The sequence below is a fragment of the Bos taurus genome, chromosome 5 (genome assembly GCF_002263795.3).
Source record: "Bos taurus isolate L1 Dominette 01449 registration number 42190680 breed Hereford chromosome 5, ARS-UCD2.0, whole genome shotgun sequence".
In the NCBI taxonomy this organism is placed as follows: Eukaryota; Metazoa; Chordata; class Mammalia; order Artiodactyla; family Bovidae; genus Bos; species Bos taurus.
Window position 1 is genome coordinate 102,259,853 of NC_037332.1, and position 24,332 is coordinate 102,284,184.

The 24,332-nt window shown below is 45.1% G+C and overlaps 1 protein-coding gene across 2 annotated transcripts in view; it reads left to right on the forward strand.

The window, feature by feature from the left end:
* Positions 1-7,735, forward strand: part of WC1-12 (WC1 isolate DV10) — a 57,156-nt gene extending 49,421 nt beyond the window's left edge. The window contains 13 exon segments of one of the 2 annotated variants that reach the window (NM_001281917.1): positions 704-796; positions 873-1,187; positions 2,393-2,707; positions 3,071-3,112; positions 3,197-3,511; positions 3,768-3,800; positions 4,359-4,496; positions 4,885-4,977; positions 5,241-5,288; positions 5,766-5,909; positions 7,447-7,528; positions 7,531-7,539; positions 7,541-7,592. In NM_001281917.1, coding sequence (NP_001268846.1) covers positions 704-796; positions 873-1,187; positions 2,393-2,707; positions 3,071-3,112; positions 3,197-3,511; positions 3,768-3,800; positions 4,359-4,496; positions 4,885-4,977; positions 5,241-5,288; positions 5,766-5,909; positions 7,447-7,528; positions 7,531-7,539; positions 7,541-7,592 — 1,679 coding nt within the window. 2 annotated transcript variants of the gene reach the window in all.
* The last annotated feature ends 16,597 nt before the right edge of the window (positions 7,736-24,332 follow it).

Below are 24,332 nucleotides of genomic sequence, written 5' to 3' on the forward strand. Positions count from 1 at the left end.
TCTAGGGTGCACATTTTTGTCAGTTAATTCCATGGGCACCTTAATCAAGGCTCTGTAAATTCTGTCAAGTAACTCTAGTAGCTCAGTACTCTGGCGGATTGTTTCTAATGTCTACATGTCCTCTTGGTTTTTCATGAGATATAGTTTACATAAAAATTTTTAAAAGGACAGACACTGTAGATGAAAAATTGTAGAAATACTTCAGAAAGTGTTTTATTTTGTTTCTTCTATTTAGGGATAGATTTAGGGACATAACTTATTTAACTCATTCTTAGTGCTTGAGACAAAAACTGTGGCACTGTCAGAAGCAGAACTCTCCATAGTGAAGATGAACACTACATTTATGAAAATTTTACCTCTATGTTAACTTGGGGTTCTCTGGAGGCTCAGTGGTAAAGAATCTGCTGGCCAGTGCAGGAAATACAGGAGATGACTTTTCGATTCCTGGTTGGGAAAGATCCCCTGGAGGAGGAAAAGGCAATCCATTCCAGTATTCTTGCCTGGAGAATCCCATGGACAGAGGAGCCTGGAGTACTACAGTCCATAAGGTCACAAAGAGTTGGACGCTACTGAGCAACTAAACAACTACAAAAACTGCTATGTTACAGCTTTTTTTCTCAGACCCCACTGCTTGTCATTATTTCGTTTAATTCAGTTTCCTGTTTTTCAACCACCAACACTTTGATCATTGCTGCTTTTGCAGGAAATCAGACCCAGGCATTGCCCCAGTGCAATGACTCCCTGTCAGAACCAGCAGGCTCTGCAGCCTCAGAGGAGAGCGCCCTCTATTGCTCAGGTGAGGGTCCCAAAGGACAGAAGACCCTTTACATCTCCCCTGTCACTGCCCCATTGTTCAATATTTCTCTCCTCAGACAGCAGACTGCTCCGCCTGGTGGATGGGGGCGGTCACTGTGCTGGGAGAGTGGAGATCCTTGACCAGGGCTCCTGGGGTACCATCTGTGATGACGGCTGGGACCTGGACGATGCCCATGTGGTGTGCAGGCAGCTGGGCTGTGGAGAAGCCCTCAATGCTACGAGCTCTGCTCACTTTGGGGCAGGATCAGGGCCCATCTGGCTGGATGACCTGAACTGCACAGGAAATGAGTCTCACTTGTGGAGGTGCCCTTCCCGAGGCTGGGGGCAGCACGACTGCAGACACAAGGAAGATGCAGGGGTCATCTGCTCAGGTCTGTGCTGTACACTGTCCACAGTCTGGGAGATGGGTGGAACTCGAGTACGGGGGTCTGAGCCCTGAGGGAGAGATGCTGAAAGGACCAGAGTAGGAGGCTTCCTCCCATGGAGCCAGTCTTTCCAGCAGACGTGAAGACAAGGTGCTTTCACTTTCTCCTACAGCAGCTGAGATTCTGGTCCTATCTTCTCACCAGTATTTCCTGGCAGAGCCATTCCTTACAGTTAACACTTGAAAGCAGGGCTCATTCTGCAGTTACCTGTGGTAGTAACACCTTGAAATCCTGGGCTTCCCAAGTTACACTAGTGGTAAAGAACCTGCCTGCCAATGTAGGACATGTAAGAGATGTGGGTTCAGTCCCTGGGTTAGAAAGATCCCCTGGAGGAGGGCATGGCAACCCATTCAAGTATTCTTCCTCTTCCATGGACAGAGGAACCTGACATAGTGAAAGCTCAGATTTTTCCTTTACAGTTCTGTTTGCTAGGAGTCTGAAGAGAGTCTCCATGGGCCAACATCCCAGTGGTCACAGGGCTGTGTTCTTCCTGCAGTCTCTGGGGAGGACTCCTTTCCCAGCCTTTTGTGGTTTCTGTGTGGCCTCATTTCTTGGCTCAGGACCCTCTTTATTCTTCTTCAGACAACAGTGCCTCTTCCTGTTCTCCCTCACTCACATTTCCCTTTGACTGGAGCTGGGAAAGATGATGCATTTCTCATTGTAGTGAGTTTAAAGATGTGTTAGGTTGGGCTCACATAGTTAATCCACAATATTTGAGCTTTATCTATCCATCCCAAGGTCCTTATTAATCACATCTGTAAGATCCCTTTTGAAATGTAAGGTAACATATCACAGGTTCCAGGATTAGGCTGTGGACATCTCTGGGGGTCCATTATTCTGTTGACCACCTCACTGTCCACATCACTTTCCATTATTTTAGAAGTTTTGTCAGGAAGTAGAAAACAACTCTTGTTACTGCAGGTGCCCAAGTTGGCCATGCTCTCCATTCATATCTACATCATTGTGGTAGAAATAGGTATATAGACATTAATGGAAAAGTCAGGCGAAAGGTGAAAAGTCAGTCTTGTCATCCAGTGGGCATCTCCTCCACTGGGTCAGGGATGTATGGTCACAACTTCTGGGGGTGAGGGAAACCCCAGAGCACTGAGTGTAATGCTCACTCTGTCCTATCTCCTCCCTTTCAATCTTAGAGTTCGTGGCCTTCCGGATGGTGAGCGAGGACCAGCAGTGTGCTGGGTGGCTGGAAGTTTTCTACAACGGGACCTGGGGCAGTGTCTGCCGCAGCCCCATGGAAGACATCACTGTGTCCATCATCTGCAGACAGCTTGGCTGTGGGGACAGTGGAAGTCTCAACTCCTCTGTTGCTCTTAGGGAAGGTTCGAGACCCCACTGGGTAGATGGAATCCAGTGTCGGAAAACTGATACCTCTCTCTGGCACTGTCCTTCTGACTTTTGGAATTACAACTCATGCTCTCCAAAGGAGGAAGCCTACATCTCGTGTGCAGGTGACTTACTGTCTGTTTCTGTGTCACTCCCAACCATGTAGGATGTCGTTAGTATGATTTTATATTTTCAAATCTAATTGATAGGTTTTGGTTGAGTCTACAAAATGTAGGTGTATGTTTATATTTGTCTCTGTGTCTGTTTGTTTCCTTTTGTTATGGGATGTGGAGTCTGGTAAACTACTAATTAGATAAAGTAATTTCAGCTGCTGGTAAGATGCAGTGACCCTCTCATTCAGGTAGATGATGAAGGTTCTATTGTCTCTTGTCATTTGACTGTTACAAAAAACCTTATATACTCATGTATGGGGACAAGACCTCCCCCAGCTATCCCTGATCCAGAGCTTCCCATCATTGTTTCTTCAGGAAGAAGACCCGAGAGCTGTCCAACTGCTGCCCCCTGCACAGGTACATCAGCCCCCTCTCCTGTGGCTCCCAGGGGCTCCTTCCTCCTGCCAGGGGCAGTCACAGGAGGGGCTGCTGCCTTTTCAGACAGAGAGAAGCTCCGGCTCAGGGGAGGAGACACCGAGTGCTCTGGGCGGGTGGAGGTCTGGCACAGCGGCTCCTGGGGCACTGTGTGCGATGACTCCTGGAGCCTGGCAGAGGCTGAGGTGGTGTGTCAGCAGCTGGGCTGTGGCCAGGCCCTGGAAGCCATGCAGGCCGCGACATTCGGCCCTGGAAATGGGAGCATCTGGCTGGACGAGGTGCGGTGCAGGGGCCAGGAGTCCTCCCTGTGGGACTGTGCTTTGGAGCCCTGGGGGCAGAGCGACTGCAAGCATGAGGAGGATGCTGGTGTGAGGTGCTCTGGTGAGTGAGGGGCTCGAGGTCCACCCTGGGTGAGCTGGGGCATTGCAGGGGCAGTGAGCTTGGCTGGGAGTGGTGGGGAGTTTGTATTCAGACAGTGTCCGGGTGATAGGGCTCTGATATAGGGTGGGGGAGCTGGGAGGACTGGACACTGATGTTGTGTGGAGACTCGGGGGTGATTTCAGGCTCAGGAGGGGAAAATGGGCTGCCCTGCATTCTGACCAATCACCCTGTTCCAATCTGTTTTTGTTCTCTTTAGGTGCAAGGACAACATTGCCCCCAAGTACTGCAGGTACTGTGGTCCATCCACGGGCAGGAGAGAATACTCAAATACTGGGGACCTGTTCCATGGGCTCTTTGACAGCTCAGGAGAGGAAGAGCCTGAGGAGCCCTGGCTGGTGGGGTGGAGCCGGGGTATTACTTTGGGGAAATCCCCTGCTTTGGTTCCCGGGGTCAGAAGGTTCTTATGCCCGGGATCCAAGTGAGTCTAAGTTCCCATGGTACAGATTCTAAGGTTCTCGCACCTGCCCCTGAGTGTTGATCCTCATCTCTGAGGTGCGGGTCCTGGGACTGTTTGACACTCTGTCTCCTGAAGCCCAAGGAGAGGGGATGAGCCGGGTCCTCAAAGGCTGTCTTGGCAGGGCATCTCCTTGACAATCCCTGGCTATGCCTCAACTGGAGTGGAGTTGACTCATCTCAGGACAAGACCTGGAGAACCCCAGTCACTGTCAGTGCACTTGTATCTGAGGCTGGGACGCTGTTGTCCGGAGCTCCTTGGAAATGCTGGCACAGGGGTTTCTCTGTGCCTCTCTGTGACCTTCTCCATACCCACTTGCCTTGTTCTCCTTAGGGACAAGAACAACCTCAAATCCTCTCCCTGGCATCTTCTCCCTGCCTGGGGTCCTCTGCCTCATCCTGGGGGCCCTTCTCTTCCTGGTCCTCATCATCCTGGTGACTCAGTTGCTCAGATGGAGAGCAGAGCGCAGAGGTGGGTTGCAGGGGGAACTGGGGACCAGGGAGAGTGTGTGGAGGCAGGAGATGGGGCAGGTGTGAGGAGGGGAACCTGGGCTAGGTCTCTGTTCTGAGTTGCAGAACTCCATGTGCTCTGTGATGAGCTCTTATGGCTGAGTATACTGAGGTTCTTAGGACTGGGGTGTGAACTTTCATAAGTCATGGCCTGTCCTATGAGACTAGACAGAGTTGGAGCTGAGCTATGGATTCAGGTCAGACAGGGGAGAAGGTGCTGACACGGTGCACAGGGTGGGAGGTTAAGCCAAGGCCTTGGCAAGCCCCATGTGAGCACTGGGGAGATGAAGGTGGGCTCCTGGATGGGAGTGTTTTGGGCAGCATCTCTGACCTTCTCGGGGATCTCTCAGCCTTATCCAGCTATGAAGATGTTCTTGCTGAAGCTGTGTATGAGGAGCTCGATTACCTTGTGACTCAGAAGGAGGGTCTTCTGGGCAGCCCAGGTGGGTGTCTCTTCTGCCCTCCTGGGACCTTTGGTTGTCACCACCCACTCGCTGTGTGGGTCTTCTCAGCATCTTCAGACCCAATGCGTGCCCCACACTCACAGAGGCAGCTCCTATAAAGTGGTAGGATGGCCTCTCAGAGCCCTGAAAGCCCCCAGGCTACACTGCAGGAGCCAGGTCTGTCCCTTCCCAGCCTTAATACAGGTCCTGTGTGTGTGGGGAGGGTCATTCTGTGTGTTGTGTGATGTTTGTCTCCACATTAGCCTTCCTGTCAGATGGTGAGGACAACAATGACTCCAGATCCACTCCAGGTAATAAAGGTGGACCCGCCTCAGCTGGGCTTTGGGAAGGAGAGTTTCCCTCATAGATATGAGATGCAAGGGGGAACAGTCTTCATTTGCTGGACCAGAGGCATCCCTTGTGTCTAGATGGGGTCCGTTCTTCCCCTTCTCTGGCTGTTCTGTGATATCTCACATTGGGGCTGGGCTCTCTGTGTCCAGAATCACAACTGGCACATAATGTTTTTAAAAATGACATCTGGAAAGCACAACTTATCAAAATAGTTTAGTAATGCTCAGTGGTATGAGTTTCTTTGAGAAAGATGTGTAAAATCATGTTTTGGTTTATGGACACTTCAAACTGAAACATGATCTTAGAGAAAAAAATCTTTTGAAACAAGGTGCCTCTATTTAGTGGCTCAGAAACTCTGGGTCAGAAGGGATCTTAGTCATTTCCCAGACCAGCCCACTTACTTTGCTTTCATCTGACCCCTGCTCTGCCCTTGGAAGCCCCAGATCAGAGGATTGATGCCCCTGGTGAGGATTACGATGATGCTGAAGAGGTACCAGTGCTTGGGGTTCCTCTTGCTTCACAGGGGAGGGAAGAGGAAGAGCTCCCAGAGAAGGAAGATGGGATCAGGCCCTTTCAGACAGGTGAGTGGTGGTAGCTGATCTCCTGCAATCTTTTCTTTCTGTCCTGGAAAGGGTGAATTTGAGCTTCTCAATTCCCAGCTTCTCTAGAGTTTTAAATTTGGGTAATCTCATGCATTCAATGGCTCATACGGTAAAGAATCTGCCTGCAGTGCAGGAAACCTTGGTTTGATCACCAGATGAGAAGATCCCCTGGAGAAGGGAATGGCAACCCACTACAATATTCTTACCTGGAGAATCCCATGGACAGAGGAACCTGGTGGGCTATAGTCCATAAGGTCACAAAAAGTTGGACATGACTGAGTGACTAACACTTCACTTCTCAACAATATGCTGTCTTTAATGGTGTCATACTCCTTGACAGTGAGGACTCACTCTACTTTTGGCATTTATGTCTCCGTACTACAACATAAATTATGTGTTATGCTTGCATTAGAATTTACAGTTTAGGGCATTTCCTGACAAAACAGTGGTTAGGACTCTGCACTTTCACTGCTGAGACCTGAGTTCAATCCCTGGTCAAGCAACGAAGATCCCACAAGCATTCATTGCTCAGTGGCCAAAAGGAAAAGAAAACATAGGTTAATTGAGCCGCCGCCGCCGCCGCCAAGTTGCTTCAGTTGTGTCCGACTCTGTGCGACCCCACGGACTGCAGCCTACCAGGCTTCTCTATCCATGGGATTCTCTAGGCAAGAACACTGGAGTGGGTTGCCATTTCCTTCTCCAGATTAATTGAGCATATTTACGAAATCCAAAACTAGAACAAGTGTTTTGATAACACCTCTGTGCTGTCTTATACATGAAAGTTAGCTAGAGATTTTAAAAAATGTACTGTAGTATTGAATTTGTGAGGCATTCTGATAATCTAAGATGATCTCTGTTTATATGTCAGCATCTATGATACACAGTGGCCTTAGCATTAAGTCAATTTGGTGGGTCATGGACTCAGAGTCTGAGGTCAGCTGAAGTCTGATTTGCTCCAGACATTTCAGTAGCCTAGAGAAGACACTCATTCTCTGGAGAAAAACATTTCTCCCCATCTGAGGGCCCATGTGGTCCCTGGGGAGGGGCCTCTGTGGCTGCACCTGTGATAGCATTTGTGGACATTTGGGAACAGGAGTCAAGTTAACTAAGAGCAGAACTGGTTTGTAAGTGAGGAACTCAGGTTTTCCTTTCTCCACTCTTCCTCTCATTGTGATTTCACATCTGTCTGTTGTAAGAGGAGAACATTTAAATACATTGTTATGATCCTTACCGTTCTTGGGCATCTCCTTGCTGATTGTGTAGTTTGGAGGCAGGTCTTCCCAGAGCTCCTGTGATGCAGGATTTCCACATGAACTGAGGCCCCAGAGACCACATGGACTGGATCTGAGAGGACAGCCAGGATCTATCCTCACTGTAACTGATGAGAAATAGCCTGAGCCTCCCTCCTACCTGGGTCCCAGGGATGCTTTGTCATCACCACATGCTTAACTCACTTCCACCACACTGTCTGGTCCCCTTGTCTCAGTTCTAATTATATTTCTCTTTCCTCTTTCAGGCTCTTTTCTAAATGTCTCTAGAGAGGAAGCTAATCCTGGGGAAGGAGAAGAGAGCCCCTGGCTGCTCCAGGGGGAGAAAGGGGACCCTGGGTATGATGATGTTGAACTCAGTGTCCCGGGAACATCTTCAGTGACTTTCTCGTGATGTTGTATTAAATATGAGATGAAGCCTCAGATATTCTAATTGTTTGTATTTCAATAGAGTAATGCTGACCTGTAGTTGTGTTACATGAAAATTGCTCAAAATGAAATATTCTGAATAAAGTAACGTTTTTGCTTTGTTGATAATTTAGCAAGCTCCATGTCAGATGCTTTTAGATGATTGGTCCTCAAACACCATTTTCCTCAAAGGAAATACACGATGAGTGCACTGCCCTGTTTTCTCACATCCTTCAAAGGCTAATGAGGGCATGACTTTGCCTGGGATCACAAATCCTCCAGGTCACTCTTACTTAGAAAAAAGAGTCTAAACTTGGTCCACATTCACACCCTTCTTCCTAGCATGATGAACTTCTCAACCAAAAACTATAGTCAGAACCTGAAAGTAGCATTATTTTATTTGGTGGGAATGTTCAGGACTCCAGGCCCTGGAGACAGCATCTCAGTAACTCTGAGTAAACTGCTCCACAAAGGCAGGAAGGCAAGTCAGGCTATACATGAGTTTGCAACAACGGGAGCAGGCAGTCTGAAGATCAGGTACCAAGTTAAGGAATTTAGTATTCTATGTATGGGAAGATGCAAGCCTCTGGACTCACTGAATTCAACTCTTCCATATGCAGTTCAGCTATCTGGGGCCAACCCTGTTTCCCCATTCACCTTAAGGTGTGGCAGATGGCTGCTTCTTGCATTCCCCCAGCTCCTCAGCAATCACCATGGAGGGTGGCAGCACCCCACAATCAAAGTTTTAGGACCCCTCACTTACATTTGGAGGCCAGAAATCATTGATGACTGTGACATTTCTTGTTTATTCATATGGCAGGAAATGTTTTTTTCCATTCTTTCCTCTCCATCACTTCCTACTATTTATTCAGGATGCTGCTATTTCTTGTCTCTCTAGTTATCTCTCCTTCTAAGTGAATTATATCAGCTTACATATCTCTTCAAATTGATGCGGGAAAATTGCTGCTCACCCATACCCTGCATCCAGGTCAGACAGGAGGGCAAGAAAGACCTAAGCAGATGAGATCTAGAAGAAGAAATGTAGACAGAATGATCTCGAACATTTAGCTACTTGTTTCACAGATGTGGATGGAGGAGTCTGATATGACTAAACTCTTACAGGAAGAATTTCAGACTAATGGGCTTCTCTGAAAACATGCTGTTTCAAGATTGCCTTAATCTGACTACTACTGAAAATATAAACATGATCCTGCTGTGATTCCTCAGGGTAGAGAGAGCTGTCATGTAGGAGTGCCTAAGTAAAGATTACATTTATCCACCCACCCACACCCATTCCATTGTGGACATGTGGAGAAGCTGTTGTTCTAACATAAAACCTGAGAGTGGTGGCCTGGATGTGAGCTGAACCAACCCAGTTACTTCGTTGATGGCTTGCATGGTATCCAGGGCTCTGACATACACTCATGCCTTCAGTCCTCATAGTTCTAGGCTGTGCTTGGGGATGGGTAGATGCCCAGGACTTCACTCAGTGCAGCTCACATGGCCGTTCACCATTGAGAGTTGATGAAATAAATGACACTTGATGAAAGAAATAAATTTTATCTGTTAGGTAGTTAGAATAGGACAAAAGAGTCCAAAATCAGTTCAGTTCAGTTCAGTTCAGTTGCTCAGTAATGTCTGACTCTTTGCGACCCCATGAACAGCAGCATGCCAGGCCTCCCTGTCTATCACCAACTCCCAGAGTCCACCCAAACCCATGTCCATTGCATCCTTGATGCCATCCAACCATCTCATCCTCTGTTGTCCCCTTCTCCTCCTGCCCTCAAACACTCTCAGCATCAGGGTCTTTTCAAATGAATCAGCTCTCCGCATCAGGTGGCCAAAGAACTGGAGTTTCAGCTTCAACATCAGTCCCTCCAATGAACACCGAGGACTGATCTCCTTTAGGATGGACTGGTTAGATTTCCTTGCAGTCCAAGGGACTCTCAAGAGTCTTCTCCAACACCACAGTTCAAAAGCATCAACAATCTTCGGTGCTCAGCTTTCTTTATAGTCTCACATCCATACATGACCACTGGAAAAACCATAGCCTTGACTAGACGGACCTTTGTTGGCAAAGTAATATCTCTGCTTTTGAATATGCTATCTAGGTTGGTCATAACTTTCCTTCCAAGGAGTAAGCGTATTTTAATTTCATGGCTGCAATCACCATCCGTAGTGATTTTGGAGCCCAGAAAATAGTCAGCCACTGTTTCCCCATCTATTTCCCATGAAGTGATGGGACCAGATGCCATGATCTTCGTTTTCTGAAGGTTGAGCTTTAAGCCAATTTTTTCACTCTCCTCTTTCACTTTCATCAAGAGGCTTTTGAGTTCCTCTTCACTTTCTGCCATAAGGGTGGTGTCATCTGCATACCTGAGGTTATTGATATTTCTCCCAGCAATCTTGATTCCAGCTTGTGCTTCTTCCAGCCCAGCATTTCTCATGATGTACTCTACATAGAAGTTAAATAAGCAGGGTGACAGTATACAGCCTTGACATACTCCTTTTCCTATTTGGAACCAGTCTGTTGTTCCATGTCCAGTTCTAACTGTTGCTTCCTGACCTGTATACAGGTTTCTCAAGAGGTGGGTCAGGTGGTCTGATATCTCTTTCAGAATTTTTCACAGTTTATTGTGATCCACAGAGTCAAAGGCTTTGGCATAGCCAATAAAGCAGAAATAGATGTTTTTCTGGAACTCTCTTGCTTTTTCGATGATCCGAAGATGTTGGCAATTTGATCTCTGGTTCCTCTGCCTTTTCTAAAACCAGCTTGAACATCTGGAAATTTACATTTCGCATATTGCTGAAGCCTGGCTTGGAGAATTTTGAGCATTACTTTAGTAGCGTGTGAGATGAGTGCAATTGTGCAGTAGTTTAAGCATTCTTTGGCATTACCTTTCTTTGGGATTGGAATGAAAACTGACCTTTTCCAGTCATGAGGCCCCTGCTGAGTTTTTCATGTTTTCTGACATATTGAGTGCAGCACTTTCACAGCATCATCTTTTAGAATTTGAAATAGCTCAACTGGAATTCCATTGCGTCCACTAGCTTTGTTCATAGTGATGCTTCCTAAGGCCCACCTGGCTTTACATTCCAGGATGTCTGGCTCTAGGTGAGTGTAAATGATCACACCTTTTGTGATTATCTGGGCCCTGAAGATCTTTTTTGTACAGTTCTTCTGTGTATTCTTGCCATTTCTTCTTAATATCTTCTGCTTCTGTTAGGTCCATACCATTTCTGTCCTTTATTGACCCTATCTTTGCATGAAATGTTCCTTTGGTATATCTAATTTTCTTGAAGAAATATCTAGTCTTTCCTATTCTATTGTTTTCCTCTATTTCTTTGCATTGTTTGCTGAGGAAGGCTTTCTTATCTCTCCTTGCTATTCTTTGGAACTCAATGTTCAAATGGGTATATCTTTCAATTTCTCCTTTGCTTTTTGCTTCTCTTGTTTTTACAGCTATTTGTAAGGCCTCCCCAGACAGCCATTTTGCTTTTTTGCATTTCTTTTCCATGGGGATGGTCTTGATCCCTGTCTCCTGTACAATGTCACGAACCTCCATCCATAGTTCATCAGGCACTCTGTCTATCAGATCTAGTCCCTTAAATCTATTTCTCACTTCCACTGTATAATCATAAGGGATTTGATTTAGGTCATACCTGAATGGTCTAGTGGTTTTCCCTACTTTCTTCAATTTAAGTCCGAATTTGGCAATCAGGAGTTCATGATCTAAGCCACAGTCAGCTCCCAGTCTTGTTTTTGTTGACTGTATAGAGCTTCTCCATCTTTGGCTAAAAAGGATATAATTAGTCTGATTTTGGTGTTGACCATCTGGTGATGTCCATGTGTGGAATCTTCTCCTGTGTTGTTAGAAGAGGGTGTTTGCTATGACCAATACGTTGTCTTGGCAGAACTCTGTTAGCCTTTGCTGAGCTTCATTCTGTACTCCAAGGCCAAATTTGCCTGTTACTCCAGGTGTTTCTTGACTTCCTACTTTTGCATTCCAGTCCCGGATAATGAAAAGGACATCTTTTTTGGGTATTAGTTCCAGCAGGTCTTGTAGATCTTCATAGAACTGTTCAACTTCAGCTTCTTCAACATTACTGGTCGGGGTTTAGATTTGGATTACCGTGATATTGAATGGTTTGCCTTTGAAATGAACAGAGGTCATTCTGTCATTTTTGAGATTGCACCCAAGTGTTGCATTTCGGACTCTTTTGTTTACTATGACTATGATGTCCAGAATTGCCGAGGACCAGCCCCGGCTGATCCAGGGTATTCGAAGGGGAGACGGCGTCGGCGACTATTTATATGCTAATTAGAGATATAGAGAACAATAGAATGAGGATAGCTCAGTAGGAAAATTCAGTGGAGAAAAGAAGCTGAGTAGCTTGGTTTACGTGGGAGACCAATAAAACTTCAAGACAAGAAGTTTGCACCACTTACGTAGGTCGCAGGCGCCCTCTCGAATAGCGGAAGGTGTCTCACCCTAGACACCTTCTCGAGTGGGTCTTAGAAGCCCAGGCATGATTAGTAAGCGTGGTGGGTTCCGCGCTCCAGATGGAGACTCAGCTGGAAGTTAAAAGAAAGAATGACATGGGGAGACCAAGCGTTGGTGAGCAAGGCCCGTAGCTTTATTTTTAACAGGGGCTTTTATACCCTAAGTTACACATAGAGGATAATAGGGGATGCAAAGTCAGCAGTCTTTGATTCTTATCAAAAACCAAGGTTTCTTTCCTGCAAATTTATCGTATACAAATGGTTTAGGTGATTTACATCATCTTCTGGCCAGAAGGCCTACTAACATTTTATGACTCTTGACAAGGACTTATCAACAAAGACTTACTTTCTCTAAGAGTAATTATTTTAAGGTTTGGCACCATCTTCCAAAGATAAAATTGCATTCCTATAGGGCAGATGTGTAATGGGTTTACAACAAAGAAAGAATTTATTACCTTAAGTGTCTAAAGTTACTAACACCAAGGCCACTACTTATTTTTTCTATATACCAACTATTAATTAATACACATTCAAGGATACAATTCAGGGGATGTGAAAACTTGGCAACAAGCATTGACTCATCAATGAAATCCTTTACTAGTTTATTCTGACAGTTTTTAACTCTCTGAGAGGCTCTAAGCTATTTGAATATCTTAAGCTTCCCGTGCCTCTGGAGGCTAGGAGACTGTAAACAATCGTATGCATAGCTGCAGGAGTCCGGGTAAACTTGTCAGGCGAGTTAGAGAGCCATCTGAGGGGTTTGGATTTAAACACTCCTAATTGCCCAGGAACTTTATTAATTGGAGCTGTAAGTTAACTCTTTGACACAGAGAGAGAGAGAGATGGTGGTAGGGGACAGCCCCCAGTAAAGTCAGAGGTGAGAGCACAAAGCAATGAAGTAGGCAGACTCTGGTTTTTTGGGGGAAAATGCTCGAGAATATCCGGGGGGACTCCTGAGGCTCGATCCCGCCTTTGCGTATGCCGAGCCTCCTTCCTCATGACCTTTGTCACGAGTGGAATGCCTCACCGGCTCCCCGCACAGAATGGCGGTTGCTAAAAGACAGGTAAGGGAAAAGCCCATGAAAATAGAACAAAGGAAGGCCTGATGACCAGACTGAAGACCTCAGGTAGAAAAAACAGCACTCCTTGCTAGCCCAATTTACATAGGGCAGGCCCAGGGAGAGGAGGAAAAAAAAAAAAAAAACATATAAAAAGAGAAGCCAAAGAGCTGGGGGCCTCTCTCCTTCTCTGCCTCTCTGCCTTTCTGCCTCTCTCCCTCTCCCCCTATCTCCCTCTCTGCCTCTCTCCCATGCTCTCCCATTCTCTCTTCTGCTTTCTCCCATGCACTCTCTCTCTCTCTTCTCTTCACGTCTTTTGGGATGGCATGCCTTCATGCCTCGAGGATGTATTTTCCTTTATTTTCTAAATAAAACTGAGATGTAACACGAAGCTGTAACACTGATTTGCCCGAGAGCTGTGACACAGTCTGTCCGAGGGCTGGTCCATTGCTTCAAATTTTTGTTGCGATAAGACTGAACCAAGGAAATTACACACTCCCCCGACATCTATGGTGCAGTGACTTTGATTTAACCTGGCTGAAACAACCTCAGCGGGGCCCCCTCAAGGAGGAGGCCAAGCACTGCAGAAGCCCAACTTGGCAAAAGCTCTCAAGGTGGAAGTGGAATGCGAAGAAAACCCAGCACAGTAAAAGTGACAAGAAGCCCAGCATGCTGGAAACCAGGACAATGAAAAATGAACTCAGCAGAAAGCTCACACAGCTCAGTCTCAGATTCCAGAAGACCTTTGGTTAAGGTAGGAGGTCTTCACTCCTATGGCTGGAGGGACATATGCCTAACAAAATCTTAATTCCTTCACAATCTCTCGTTTCTTATTTCCTTGAACCCCCCGGGAGCAGGCAAGTGGCAGTGGGTGCAACTGAGGGACTCTGGAGAGGCTACTCCTTAGTATGTCCCAAAGGCTTCACAATCTGCTGAGCCCTAGTAGCTGTTACTTAAGCTGGTGAAGGTTCTTCTGTCCTTAATCTTCTTCATGTCAAGGATCAGGCCAATGAAATCTGTGAGCACAGGTCAGGTATTTAACAGATTTTCCAGCAAGCTATGAAGAGGATTCCATGGCACATTTTCCCCACTGCTTTTTCCTCCTGTTCTTCAGATCCTCTTTCCTTGGACTTGAGCCCAGACAAAACCCATGACTCCTGGCTTCAGGACCTAATGAAGGTCAGGCTCGGATGTCTCATTGCAAAAATTCAGTTAGAGATGCAGCAACCGATAAGAGATGGATTTGTTAGGATTCAGAGAGAAGCACACTCCACAGGGTGTGGGCCATTGCAGAGGGAAAGGGCTTCTGCCATAGAATGTGGTCTGGCTAGGTTTTGAAAGCTGGGTGAATTCATAGATCATCCCAACCATTGGGGAACCACCGACTCCTCCATCCTTTGACAGTGCCTTGGAGCTGTCCTGCCACTTCTGGGTACGTCATTTAGCTTACAGATTGGGGATTAAGGTTTACTTGAATTTGACTTGTCATCTTGGACCCAATTGCTTTTAATCAGTTTGTGTTATGCCTTTGTGCTATTTCATTGTTTCAAAATTTGTGCCCTGCCCTCTTCCCTCCTGTTTCATGCTCTTTTCCTGAGCTCCATCCAGGCCCACAATGTTGCCTCTACAATCCTCTGGAGGGATAACCAGAAAATAGCTGGCTCTTGGAAGGAAAATACTGTATAATATCCAATCCCTCTAGATATTCAGGCCTTCATCTTCCATGTTTCCTACAACATGTGCAATGTCAGCACCTCTCAGTGAACCTGCTAGGGTGGGGACAGGCAAACAATGCCTGCTAGAAGTCCATCTATTGGCATTCCTTCAAAGGCAATTGGGCTTCCAGAGATAATGTTTGCCACTTTGGGAGTTAGCCCTGCAGACCGTTTGGGCCCAAATCCTTACCACCCTTCTCCTAAAGTTACAAACATATCCCTGGATCAAATCTCCACTCCACTTTTATGGAACATCTGCTCTGTTGCCTCTTACCATTTTTTTCTTAAGCCAATTACTAACTCCTACAACCAGGACCCTGCCCCCTTGTAGGCAACATTGCTCCACCCAGCCTGTTATTAAATTAATGTCCCTAACAGGGCCAGATAACCCACTCCTTTGTCATTACTTCTGTTACTACTTAAAGTGGGTCTATGACAATGAAATGTTTACCTTTGGAGACACCCTAACCTGCTCTTATGGAGGGCTAGGGGAGGAAATCAGTGACTTACAATCCCTTAGAGCTGTAAGAGGAGAAGTTTCCCAGTCTCAGGGCACAGGCTTGGTTTGTTTTACATCATAATATCTATTCCCATCTGCCGGGGACCAGCCCCGGCTGATCCAGGGTATTCGAAGGAGAGACGGCATAGGCGAGGATCAGGATACAATAGCTTCAATTAGATATTAATTAAAGATATAAAGAGTAATAGAATAAGGATAGCTCAGTAGGAAAATTCAGTGGAGAAAAGAGGCTGAGTAGCTTGGTTTACGCGGGAGACCAATAAAACTTCAAGACAAGAAGTTTGCACCACTTACGTAGGCCGCAGGCGTCCTTCCGTTCTCCCGAAGGAGAGGAGACACTGAGGCCTCCCCCGTCGGATCTTAGAAGCCCAGGCATAATTAGTAAGCATGGTGGGTTCCGCGCTCCAGATGGAGACTCAGCCAGAGTGAGAGAGAGAGCGACATGGGGAGACCAGTATTTCGAGAAACTGATCCCAATTCTTTATTTTCCAGAGTCTGTTTTTATACACTAAGATGTTATACAAAAGTCACGTGGGGACAGCAGTCCTGACTTTTATTAAAGTCAGGTGCTTCACACAAATGTATACAGAGGTCTTAGGGGTGTTACATCATCTTCTGGCCAGGGCGGCCTGCTGACAATTTACGACCCTCTCCTTGTGACAGCGGTCAGTCAATCAGGACACTTATTTCTCCAGGGCTGATTATTCTCAAAACAGATGCCACCCAAGTAAAGTTACATTCCTACAGGGTGAGGGTGTAGTGGGTTTTACTTAAGGAAAGAATTTACTTAGCCTAAGGTCTAATGTGATTAATATCAAAGGTTAATTCTATATATTCATTAATGTGTGTAAGGGCAGGGGATGTGGAGACTTAGCAACAAACATTGGCTCAACAAATGAAAAACCCTTCACCAACACAATTTCTAATCAGCCCATTATACTTATACTAATAGTTTTCTACTTCTCTAAAGAACCTGTTTTTAGAGGGTTTAAAGCATCTTGTGCCTCTCACGGTTGGGAGGCTGTGAGCAATCACATGTGGCTGGACGAGCCTGTCAGGCAGGCTAGAGAACCTTCAGAGGAGTTTGTAGGTTAAAACACTCTTGTCACACCCAAGAGTTTTTATTGACTGGAGCTCTAGGTTAACTCCTTCTCCGAAAGAGGTGGTGGGGGACAGCCCCCCGTAAAGTCAGAGGTGTAGGTAAGAGCACAAAGTAGTAAAGTAGGCAGGTTCTGGTTATGGGGGTAGACGCTCGAGGATTTCCAGGGGGACTCCTGAGGCTCGATCCCGCCTTTGCGTATGTTGAGCCTCCTTCCTCATGACCTTTGCCATGGGCGGAGTACCTCACTCTGGCCCCCAACACCCATCTGCAGTGAACAAACTGGCAATGAGTTAAAATGACAATCCCTTAATCAAGCCCAGCACTGGTCATGCTGGAGACCTTGGGGATGCCCAACTCCAGTCTAGGGAGTCTAAGGAGGTCAGTCTACCTTGACCTGCATAGGGATCTGGTCCTTGAAAGGTTGTTATGCCTCAACCTGCTCAGGGATCTGCCAGTCCAGGGGTCCCAGAAGGTCATCATGCCTTGACCTGCAGGGACCCAATTCTAGGGAGGCCAACCTGCCTTGACCTGCCAGGGGATTCAATCTCCAGGAGGCTGTCATGCTTCAGCTTGCATGAGGATATGCACCCTGACCTGGGGACTCCTGGTTCTCAGGTTGCAACACTACTGGGTAGGATAAGTCTCAAAAAGACTCACCCCTAAGGAAGTTCACCCATGGAAATAGTTCAGTCATGGAAATGGAAGGAAGCCTATTACTTGTGAGACTGTGCCCAGTCTCAGCTATAACTCAGCAACCCAATGAGAACCCCATTGCCTTTTTGGAAAGGCTAAAAGAGGCCCTCCAAAAGTTTACTCAGACTCTTATGAGGGACAGGTTATTTTAAAGAAAAATTCTTGTCCCAATCCACATCAGACATCAGAATAAAGTTACAACAGTTACAGCAGCAGAACCCTGCTGCCTCTTTAGATGAGATGGTCCAGACAGCCACCAGTATCTTTTATAACAGAGAACAGGTGAGGGAGGCCAAGGCCCAGGAGAGGGAGAAAAGGGAAAAGACAAGCCATGCCAAGATGCTGGCCACCCTCCAGGGAAGCCCTATGGCAAACCCCGAGTCCTTGAAGGACAAGGAAGGAGGCAAATGCCTAATCTGTAGACAGGCGGGGCATTGGGCCAAAAAGTGTCCAAACCATGACAAGTGTCCTAAAACAGCTTGCTACAAATGCCATCAACTAGGACATTGGACGGCACTCTGTCTTGGGACCCAAGAGCCTCAAGGTCAAGTGCCAAGCCTCCCCTCGCAATGGTTCAACAGGACTGAAGTGGCCCACTCCAGCCAGCCAGCCGTCCTGTCACAGATCAGGGGCTGGAGCCAAGGGTGAAACTGAATGTGGCAGGTAGGTCTGAGATTTCTTGGTTGACACAGGGACTACCTACTCTGTCCTGACCTCCTACTCCACAGCCTTCTCTTCCCAAACCTATACCATTTTGGGTGCTACAGGACAATTACGAAAGATTCACCTGAGCACTTTGTTGCTAGGAGGGACAAATATTCTCCCACCAGTTCCTAGTGGTCCCTGACTGTCCTCCTCCCTTACTGGGAAGAAATCTCTCCCTGCCTTTGAAACCTTGCAGCTATTGCAGTCCTGATAGAACATGCTTTAAAACTCTCTTTTGGGGGCAAACTAACTATTTTTTACCAGCCACCAAGTGAAACAACTCCTAAGTAGGAGAGGCCATTTATGGATGTCTGAGCGAAGAATCCTCAGATATCAAGTAGTGCTGATGGAAAATCCAAACCTGACTATATCCTCTTGTGAGGTTCTTAACCCAGCCACCCTCTTGCCTACCTCCGAGGGCTCTCTCCCCTTTCACTCTTGCCTAGAAACCTTGGACCACTGGACAAAACCCGAAGAGGGATTTTCAGAAGATCCTCTGACCAATTCTGAGGAAATCTGGTAAACTGATGGAAGCAACTTCATCTTGGATGGAAAAAGAAGAGCTGGGTATGCAGTAGTGTCCAATTTTGAGACCATAGAGGCTAAACCTTTGCCATCAGGTCAGAAAGCTGCAACATGCAGTGCCAGTTCAACAAGGATATATAAAACTACAGCCGACCACAGAAAATATCACTCACTCTTAGATGGACACCACTATAAGGACTCTGAGGCCTGAGACTAGCAAGAGCAGGAGGCCCAATGCCCCTCACCATCCCAGTTCAGCAGGAAGTAGCCAGAAAGACCTCAACGCCCCTATTCCCAAAGAATTGGGCCTCCCATCTCTTGCGGGGGGCGGGGTGGAGGGATGTTAGGTAGTTAGAATAGGACAAAAGAGTCCAGAATGGCGGTGGCTAAAAGACAAGTAAGGGAAAAGCCCATGAAAATAGAACAAAGGAAGGTCTGAGGACCCGACTGAGGACTTCAGGTAGAACAAACAGCACTCCTGGCTAGCCCAATTTACATAAGGCAGGCTCAGGGGGAAGAGGAAAAAAACACACAAAAAGAGGAGCCAAAGGGCTGGGGGCCTCTCTCCCTTTCTGCCTCTCTGCCTCTCTCCCTCTGTCCCTCTGTCCCTCTCTCCCTCACTCCCTCTCTGCCTGTCTGCTCTCTTCCTCTCTCCCATGCTCTCCCGCTCTCTCTCTCTTTCTTCTCTTTGCGTCTTTTGGGTCGGCATGCCTTCATGCCTCAAGGATGTATTTTCCTTTATTTTCTAAATAAAACTGAGAAGTAACACGGAGCTGTAACACTGATCTGCCCGAGAGCTGTGACACAGTCTGTCCGAGGGCTGGTCCATCGCTTCAAATTTTTGTTATGATGAGACAGAATTGAGGAAATTACACACTCCCCTGACATATCCAACAAGAAATTCAGTGAACTCCAAGAAAACACAAATATGCTATTAAACAAATTCATGAAGAGACTATGTGAATAAAATAAGATTAAAAACATTACATATTATCATTATTATTGTTGTTTTTAATTTTTGGTTGCACTTGGTCTTTGTTGCTGCCACCAGCATTCTCTAGTTGTGGCAAGCAGAGGCTACTCTTCTTTGTGGCTTCTCTATACAGTGGCTTCTCTTGTTGCTAAGCACAGCTTCTAGACAAGCAGGTTTCAGTAGTTTCAGGATGCAAGCTCATATTTGTGGCTCAAAGGTCCTAGAGCATGGATTCAGTATTTGTTGTGCACAGGCTGAGTTACTCTGCAGAATAAATTCAGTTTTTTTTTTTTTCTTTACAGAGATAGAAATCATAAAAAAGGAAGCAAACAGGGAGTTTACTGATGGTTTAGTGGTTAGGATTCTATGCGTTTACTGCCGTGGCTGGGTTCAGTCCTGGTCAGGGAACTGAGATCCCTCAAGCTGTGCAGTGAGGCAAAGAAAAAAAAAAAAATAACCAAACAAAAATTCTGTTGCTTAAGATTACAGTGTATGAAATGCAACAAAATAAAAAATGCTACAGAGAGCATAAGCAACAGCAGAAGACTCTGTAAGGCTGAAGACAAGAGAATTAGATTACCCAGCCAGGGGACAAAAAAGAAAAAAAATTTTTTTGAAAGAATCTGTGTGGACAATGGGATAACATTCACAGGAACAACATTATTGGAGTCCCAGAAGAAGAAGAGAGGGAGAAAGGGACAGTGACTGTACTTAAAGAAATAATACCAGATAAGTTACACATCTGATGATATATATAAAAATATAAAGTTCATGTAGCTAATAGGTCACCTCTTGGAGTTCATTCAAAATGACTGTCTCCAATACACAGTGTTTATAATCAACACAAAGAGAGCATTTTAAAAGCATCAAGAGAAAAGCAAATGCTCACAAAAGAGAAATTACCTCAAGAATACCAGTGGACTTCTGAGAAGAAACCTGTCAAGCCAGGAGAGAAAGGGATGATATATTCAAACTTATGAAAGCAAACCTGCTAGCCAAGAATACTTTTTTTTTTTCTTCAGGAAGCTTGTCTTTCAGAAATGAAGACAAGATAAAGACGTTCCCAAACAAACAACAATTGAGGGAGTTCACCAAAACAGGTTTGCCTTACAAGATTGCTGAAGGGAGTTCTTCAACCTAAATGAAGGATGTTAATTATTATAGGAAAGAAGTGAAAATATACAACACACTTGTAAATGTAAACATGTAATCCAATTCAGAATACTCTTAACACTGTAATATGGTGTGCTAACCAATTGACTCTAGTCTAAAGGAAGTATTAAAATAACTATAGAAAAAATATTTTGTTACTGGATATACAGTATAAAGAGAGGTAAATTCTGATATCAAATACAGGAAATATAGGACGGGATAAAAATGTAGAGCTTTAGTATGAGATTGAAATTAATTTGTTATCAATATTATATAGACTGTTGTGTCTATGTGTGTTTTTCTTGCTCAGTCATGTCCAACTTTTTGCAACCCCAGGGGCTGTAACCTGCCAGCCTCCCCTGTCCATGAATTCTCCAGGCAAGAATACTGGAGTGAGTTGCCATTTCCTTCTCCAGGGATCCCAACCCAGGGATCAAACCTGGGTCTCCTGCATTGCAGGCAGACTCTTTAACTTTTGAACCACTAGTTGTGTCTACAAGATGTTTCATGTGAGCCTCATGGCAACAAAAATGTAAAAACCTACAGTAGATTCACAAAAAGTAAAGAGAAGGAATCAAAGCACGGCATTATCCAAAATTATCAGTTCACAGTTCTAACCATTGTGCAGAAAAGTTGAGTTGACCCAGTCTCTTAAAACATCATTCAATATCAGCAGAAGAGGACTTTCCTTACACAATGTGAAAAACTAATCAGGCTGTTTGTGTTTTTTTGAGCCAAAGAACTCTTTCTGCAGCTCATCTCCTTTATGTCATACAGACAGTGTGGCTGTACTTTTTTATTTTCAAATTTTCTTCCTGTGATATTCTTGGGTGGTTTTATTGAAAAACTGCCAAATGATAAATCATACGAATACCCTTTCTTCTCTGTTGGTCATGATTAAGACTTAATAAGAAGTCATATGTTAGTATGTTGTGGTTTGTCTTGTGTATCCTTAAAGATAGAGATTTGCAGAGTTCATTGTGACATGTCTGTTGGTGACAATCTCCTTCTTTTTGAAAATCAAATTTTGCCTTGATAATTGCTGAAAACATTTGCCTTTAAAACGAAAATATCAAGAAGCTAAATGATGTCTTCAAAAATATTTCTTTATATTTGTGATCAGTTCAGTTCAGTTCTGTAGCTCAGTCGTGTCCGACTCTTTGCGACCCCATGAATCACAGCACACCAGGCCTCTCTGCCCCCACCAACTCCCGGAATTTACCCAAACTCATGTCCATCGAGTCAGTGATGCCATCCAGCCATCTCATTCTCTGTCGTACACTTCTCCTCCCGCCCCCAATCCCTCCCAGCATCAGGGTTTTTTCCAATGAGTCAACTCTTCGCATAAGGTGGCCAAAGTATTGGAGTTTCAGCCTCAGCATCAGTCCTTCCAGTGAACACCCAGGAGTGATCTCCTTTAGGATGGACTGGTTGGCTCTCCTTGCAGTCCAAGGGACTCTCAAGAGTCTTCTCCAACACCACAGTTCAAAAGCATCAATTCTTCGGCACTCAGCTTTCTTCACAGTCCAACTCTCACATCCATACATGACCACTGGAAAAACAATAGCCTTGACTAGATGGACCTTTGTTGGCAAAGTAATATCTGTGCTTTTTACTAAGCTATCTAGGTTGGTCATAACTTTCTTTTTAATGAGTAAGTGTCTTTTAATTTCATGGCTGCAATCACCATCTGCAGTGGTTTTCGAGCCCCCAAAATAAAGTCTGACACTGTTTGCACTGTTTCCCCATCAATTTCCCATGAAGTGATGGGACCAGATGCCATGACCTTCATTTTCTGAATGTTGAGCTTTAAGCCAACTTTTTCAGTCTCCTCTTTCACTTTCATCAAGAAGCTTTTTAGTTCCTCTTCATTTTCTGCCATAAGGGTGGTGTCATCTGCATATCTGAGGTTGTTAATATTTCTCCCGGCAATCTTGATTCCTACAGAATTTACATATGCATAAATATAGTATTTTCTGTTTTTATAATTGATTTCATCTTGCACACTAGTAAAGGATATTTGTGCGTATTAAAAGTGTCCATAAAGTTAACACAGACTCTCTCATTTAAAATGTGTCCTTTCACTTAATTTAGTAATAATTATCTCACTAATTCTAGATTCAAGCTCCCTGCCAGAATTGGTTTTTCAGCAGATATCTTCCCTGTTTCTCTTCCGAAGATGGTGTCTGAGACAAAGTGCTTTCTTACTCTCCATTGGGAGTGGGGAAGGGTCCTTGGTCTTCATGCTCTCCATATAGATTCAGCTTATCTTTGATTTAGTAGCTTTGAGCTGTTCTGGTGTCTGGGCATCAGAAGCTGGGCCTGTGGAGAAATGAATGAAGCCAATTCAGTGCCAAGCTCTTTGTTACATGTTGCTGATCTTGTTCAGCAAAGGGCTGAACAAGAAAGATAGGCAAATGAAGCAATGGACAAACAACTAATCTCAAAAATATACAAGCAATTCCTACAGCTCAATTCCAGAAAAATAAATGACCCAATCAAAAAATGGGCCAAAGAATTAAATAGACATTTCTCCAAAGAAGACATACAGATGGCTAACAAACACATGAAAAGATGCTCAACATCACTCATTATTAGAGAAATGCAAATCAAAACCACTGTGAGGTACCATTTCACCCCAGTCAGAATGGCTGTGATCCAAGTCTACAAGCAATAAATGCTGGAGAGGGTGTGGAGAAAAGGGAACCCTCTTACACTGTTGGTGGGAATGCAAACTAGTACAGCCACTATGGAGAACAGTGTGGAGATTCCTTAAAGAACTGGAAATAGAACTGCCTTATGATCCAGCAATCCCACTGCTGGGCGTACACACTGAGGAAACCAGAAGGGAAAGAGACACGTGTACCTCAATGTTCATCGCAGCACTGTTTATAATAGCCAGGACATGGAAGCAACCTAGATGTCCATCGGCAGCTGAATGGATAAGAAAGCTGTGGTACATATACACAATGGAGTATTACTCAGCCATTAAAAAGAATACATTTGAATCAGTTCTAATGAGGTGGATGAAACTGGAGCCTATTATACAGAGTGAAGTAAGCCAGAAAGAAAAACACCAATACAGTATACTAACACATATATATGGAATTTAGAAAGATGGTAACAATAACCCTGTATATGAGACAGCAAAAGAGACACTGATGTATAGAACAGTCTTTTGGACTCTATGGGAGAGGGGGAGGGTGGGAAGATTTGGGAGAATGGCATTGAAACATGTATAATATCAGGTATGAAACGAGTTGCCAGTCCAGGTTCAATGCACGATACTGGATGCTTGGGGCTGGTGCACTGGGACGACCCAGAAGGATGGTATGGGGAGGGAGGAGGGAGGAGGGTTCAGGATGGGGAACACATGTATACCTGTGGCGGATTCATTTTGATATTTGGCAAAACCAATATTGTAAAGTTTAAAAATAAAATAAAATTAAAAAAAAAAAAAACAAGAAAGAAAGATAGGCTGGACCTCAGCGAGCTCATGACCTTGCTCTTTCCTTCATGCCTTTTTGATGAAGTGGTTGTTGGTAAAGGAGCCTTTATGAAACATTGTAATACCCATGCAAAGATGGATATGGTGAGTGAGTTTCCAATGCTTTGGTGAATCAACTTGGCAGCTCAGCAGTAAAAGTATGGAGTCCTAACCACTGGACCACCTGGGAATTCCTTAATGTTGTATAGATCAATTTTAATTCAAAACTATTTTGTATTTTAGTCACTCTGATTCATCCTAAGGAAATGCCATTTTTGCAGAGATGTTTAAT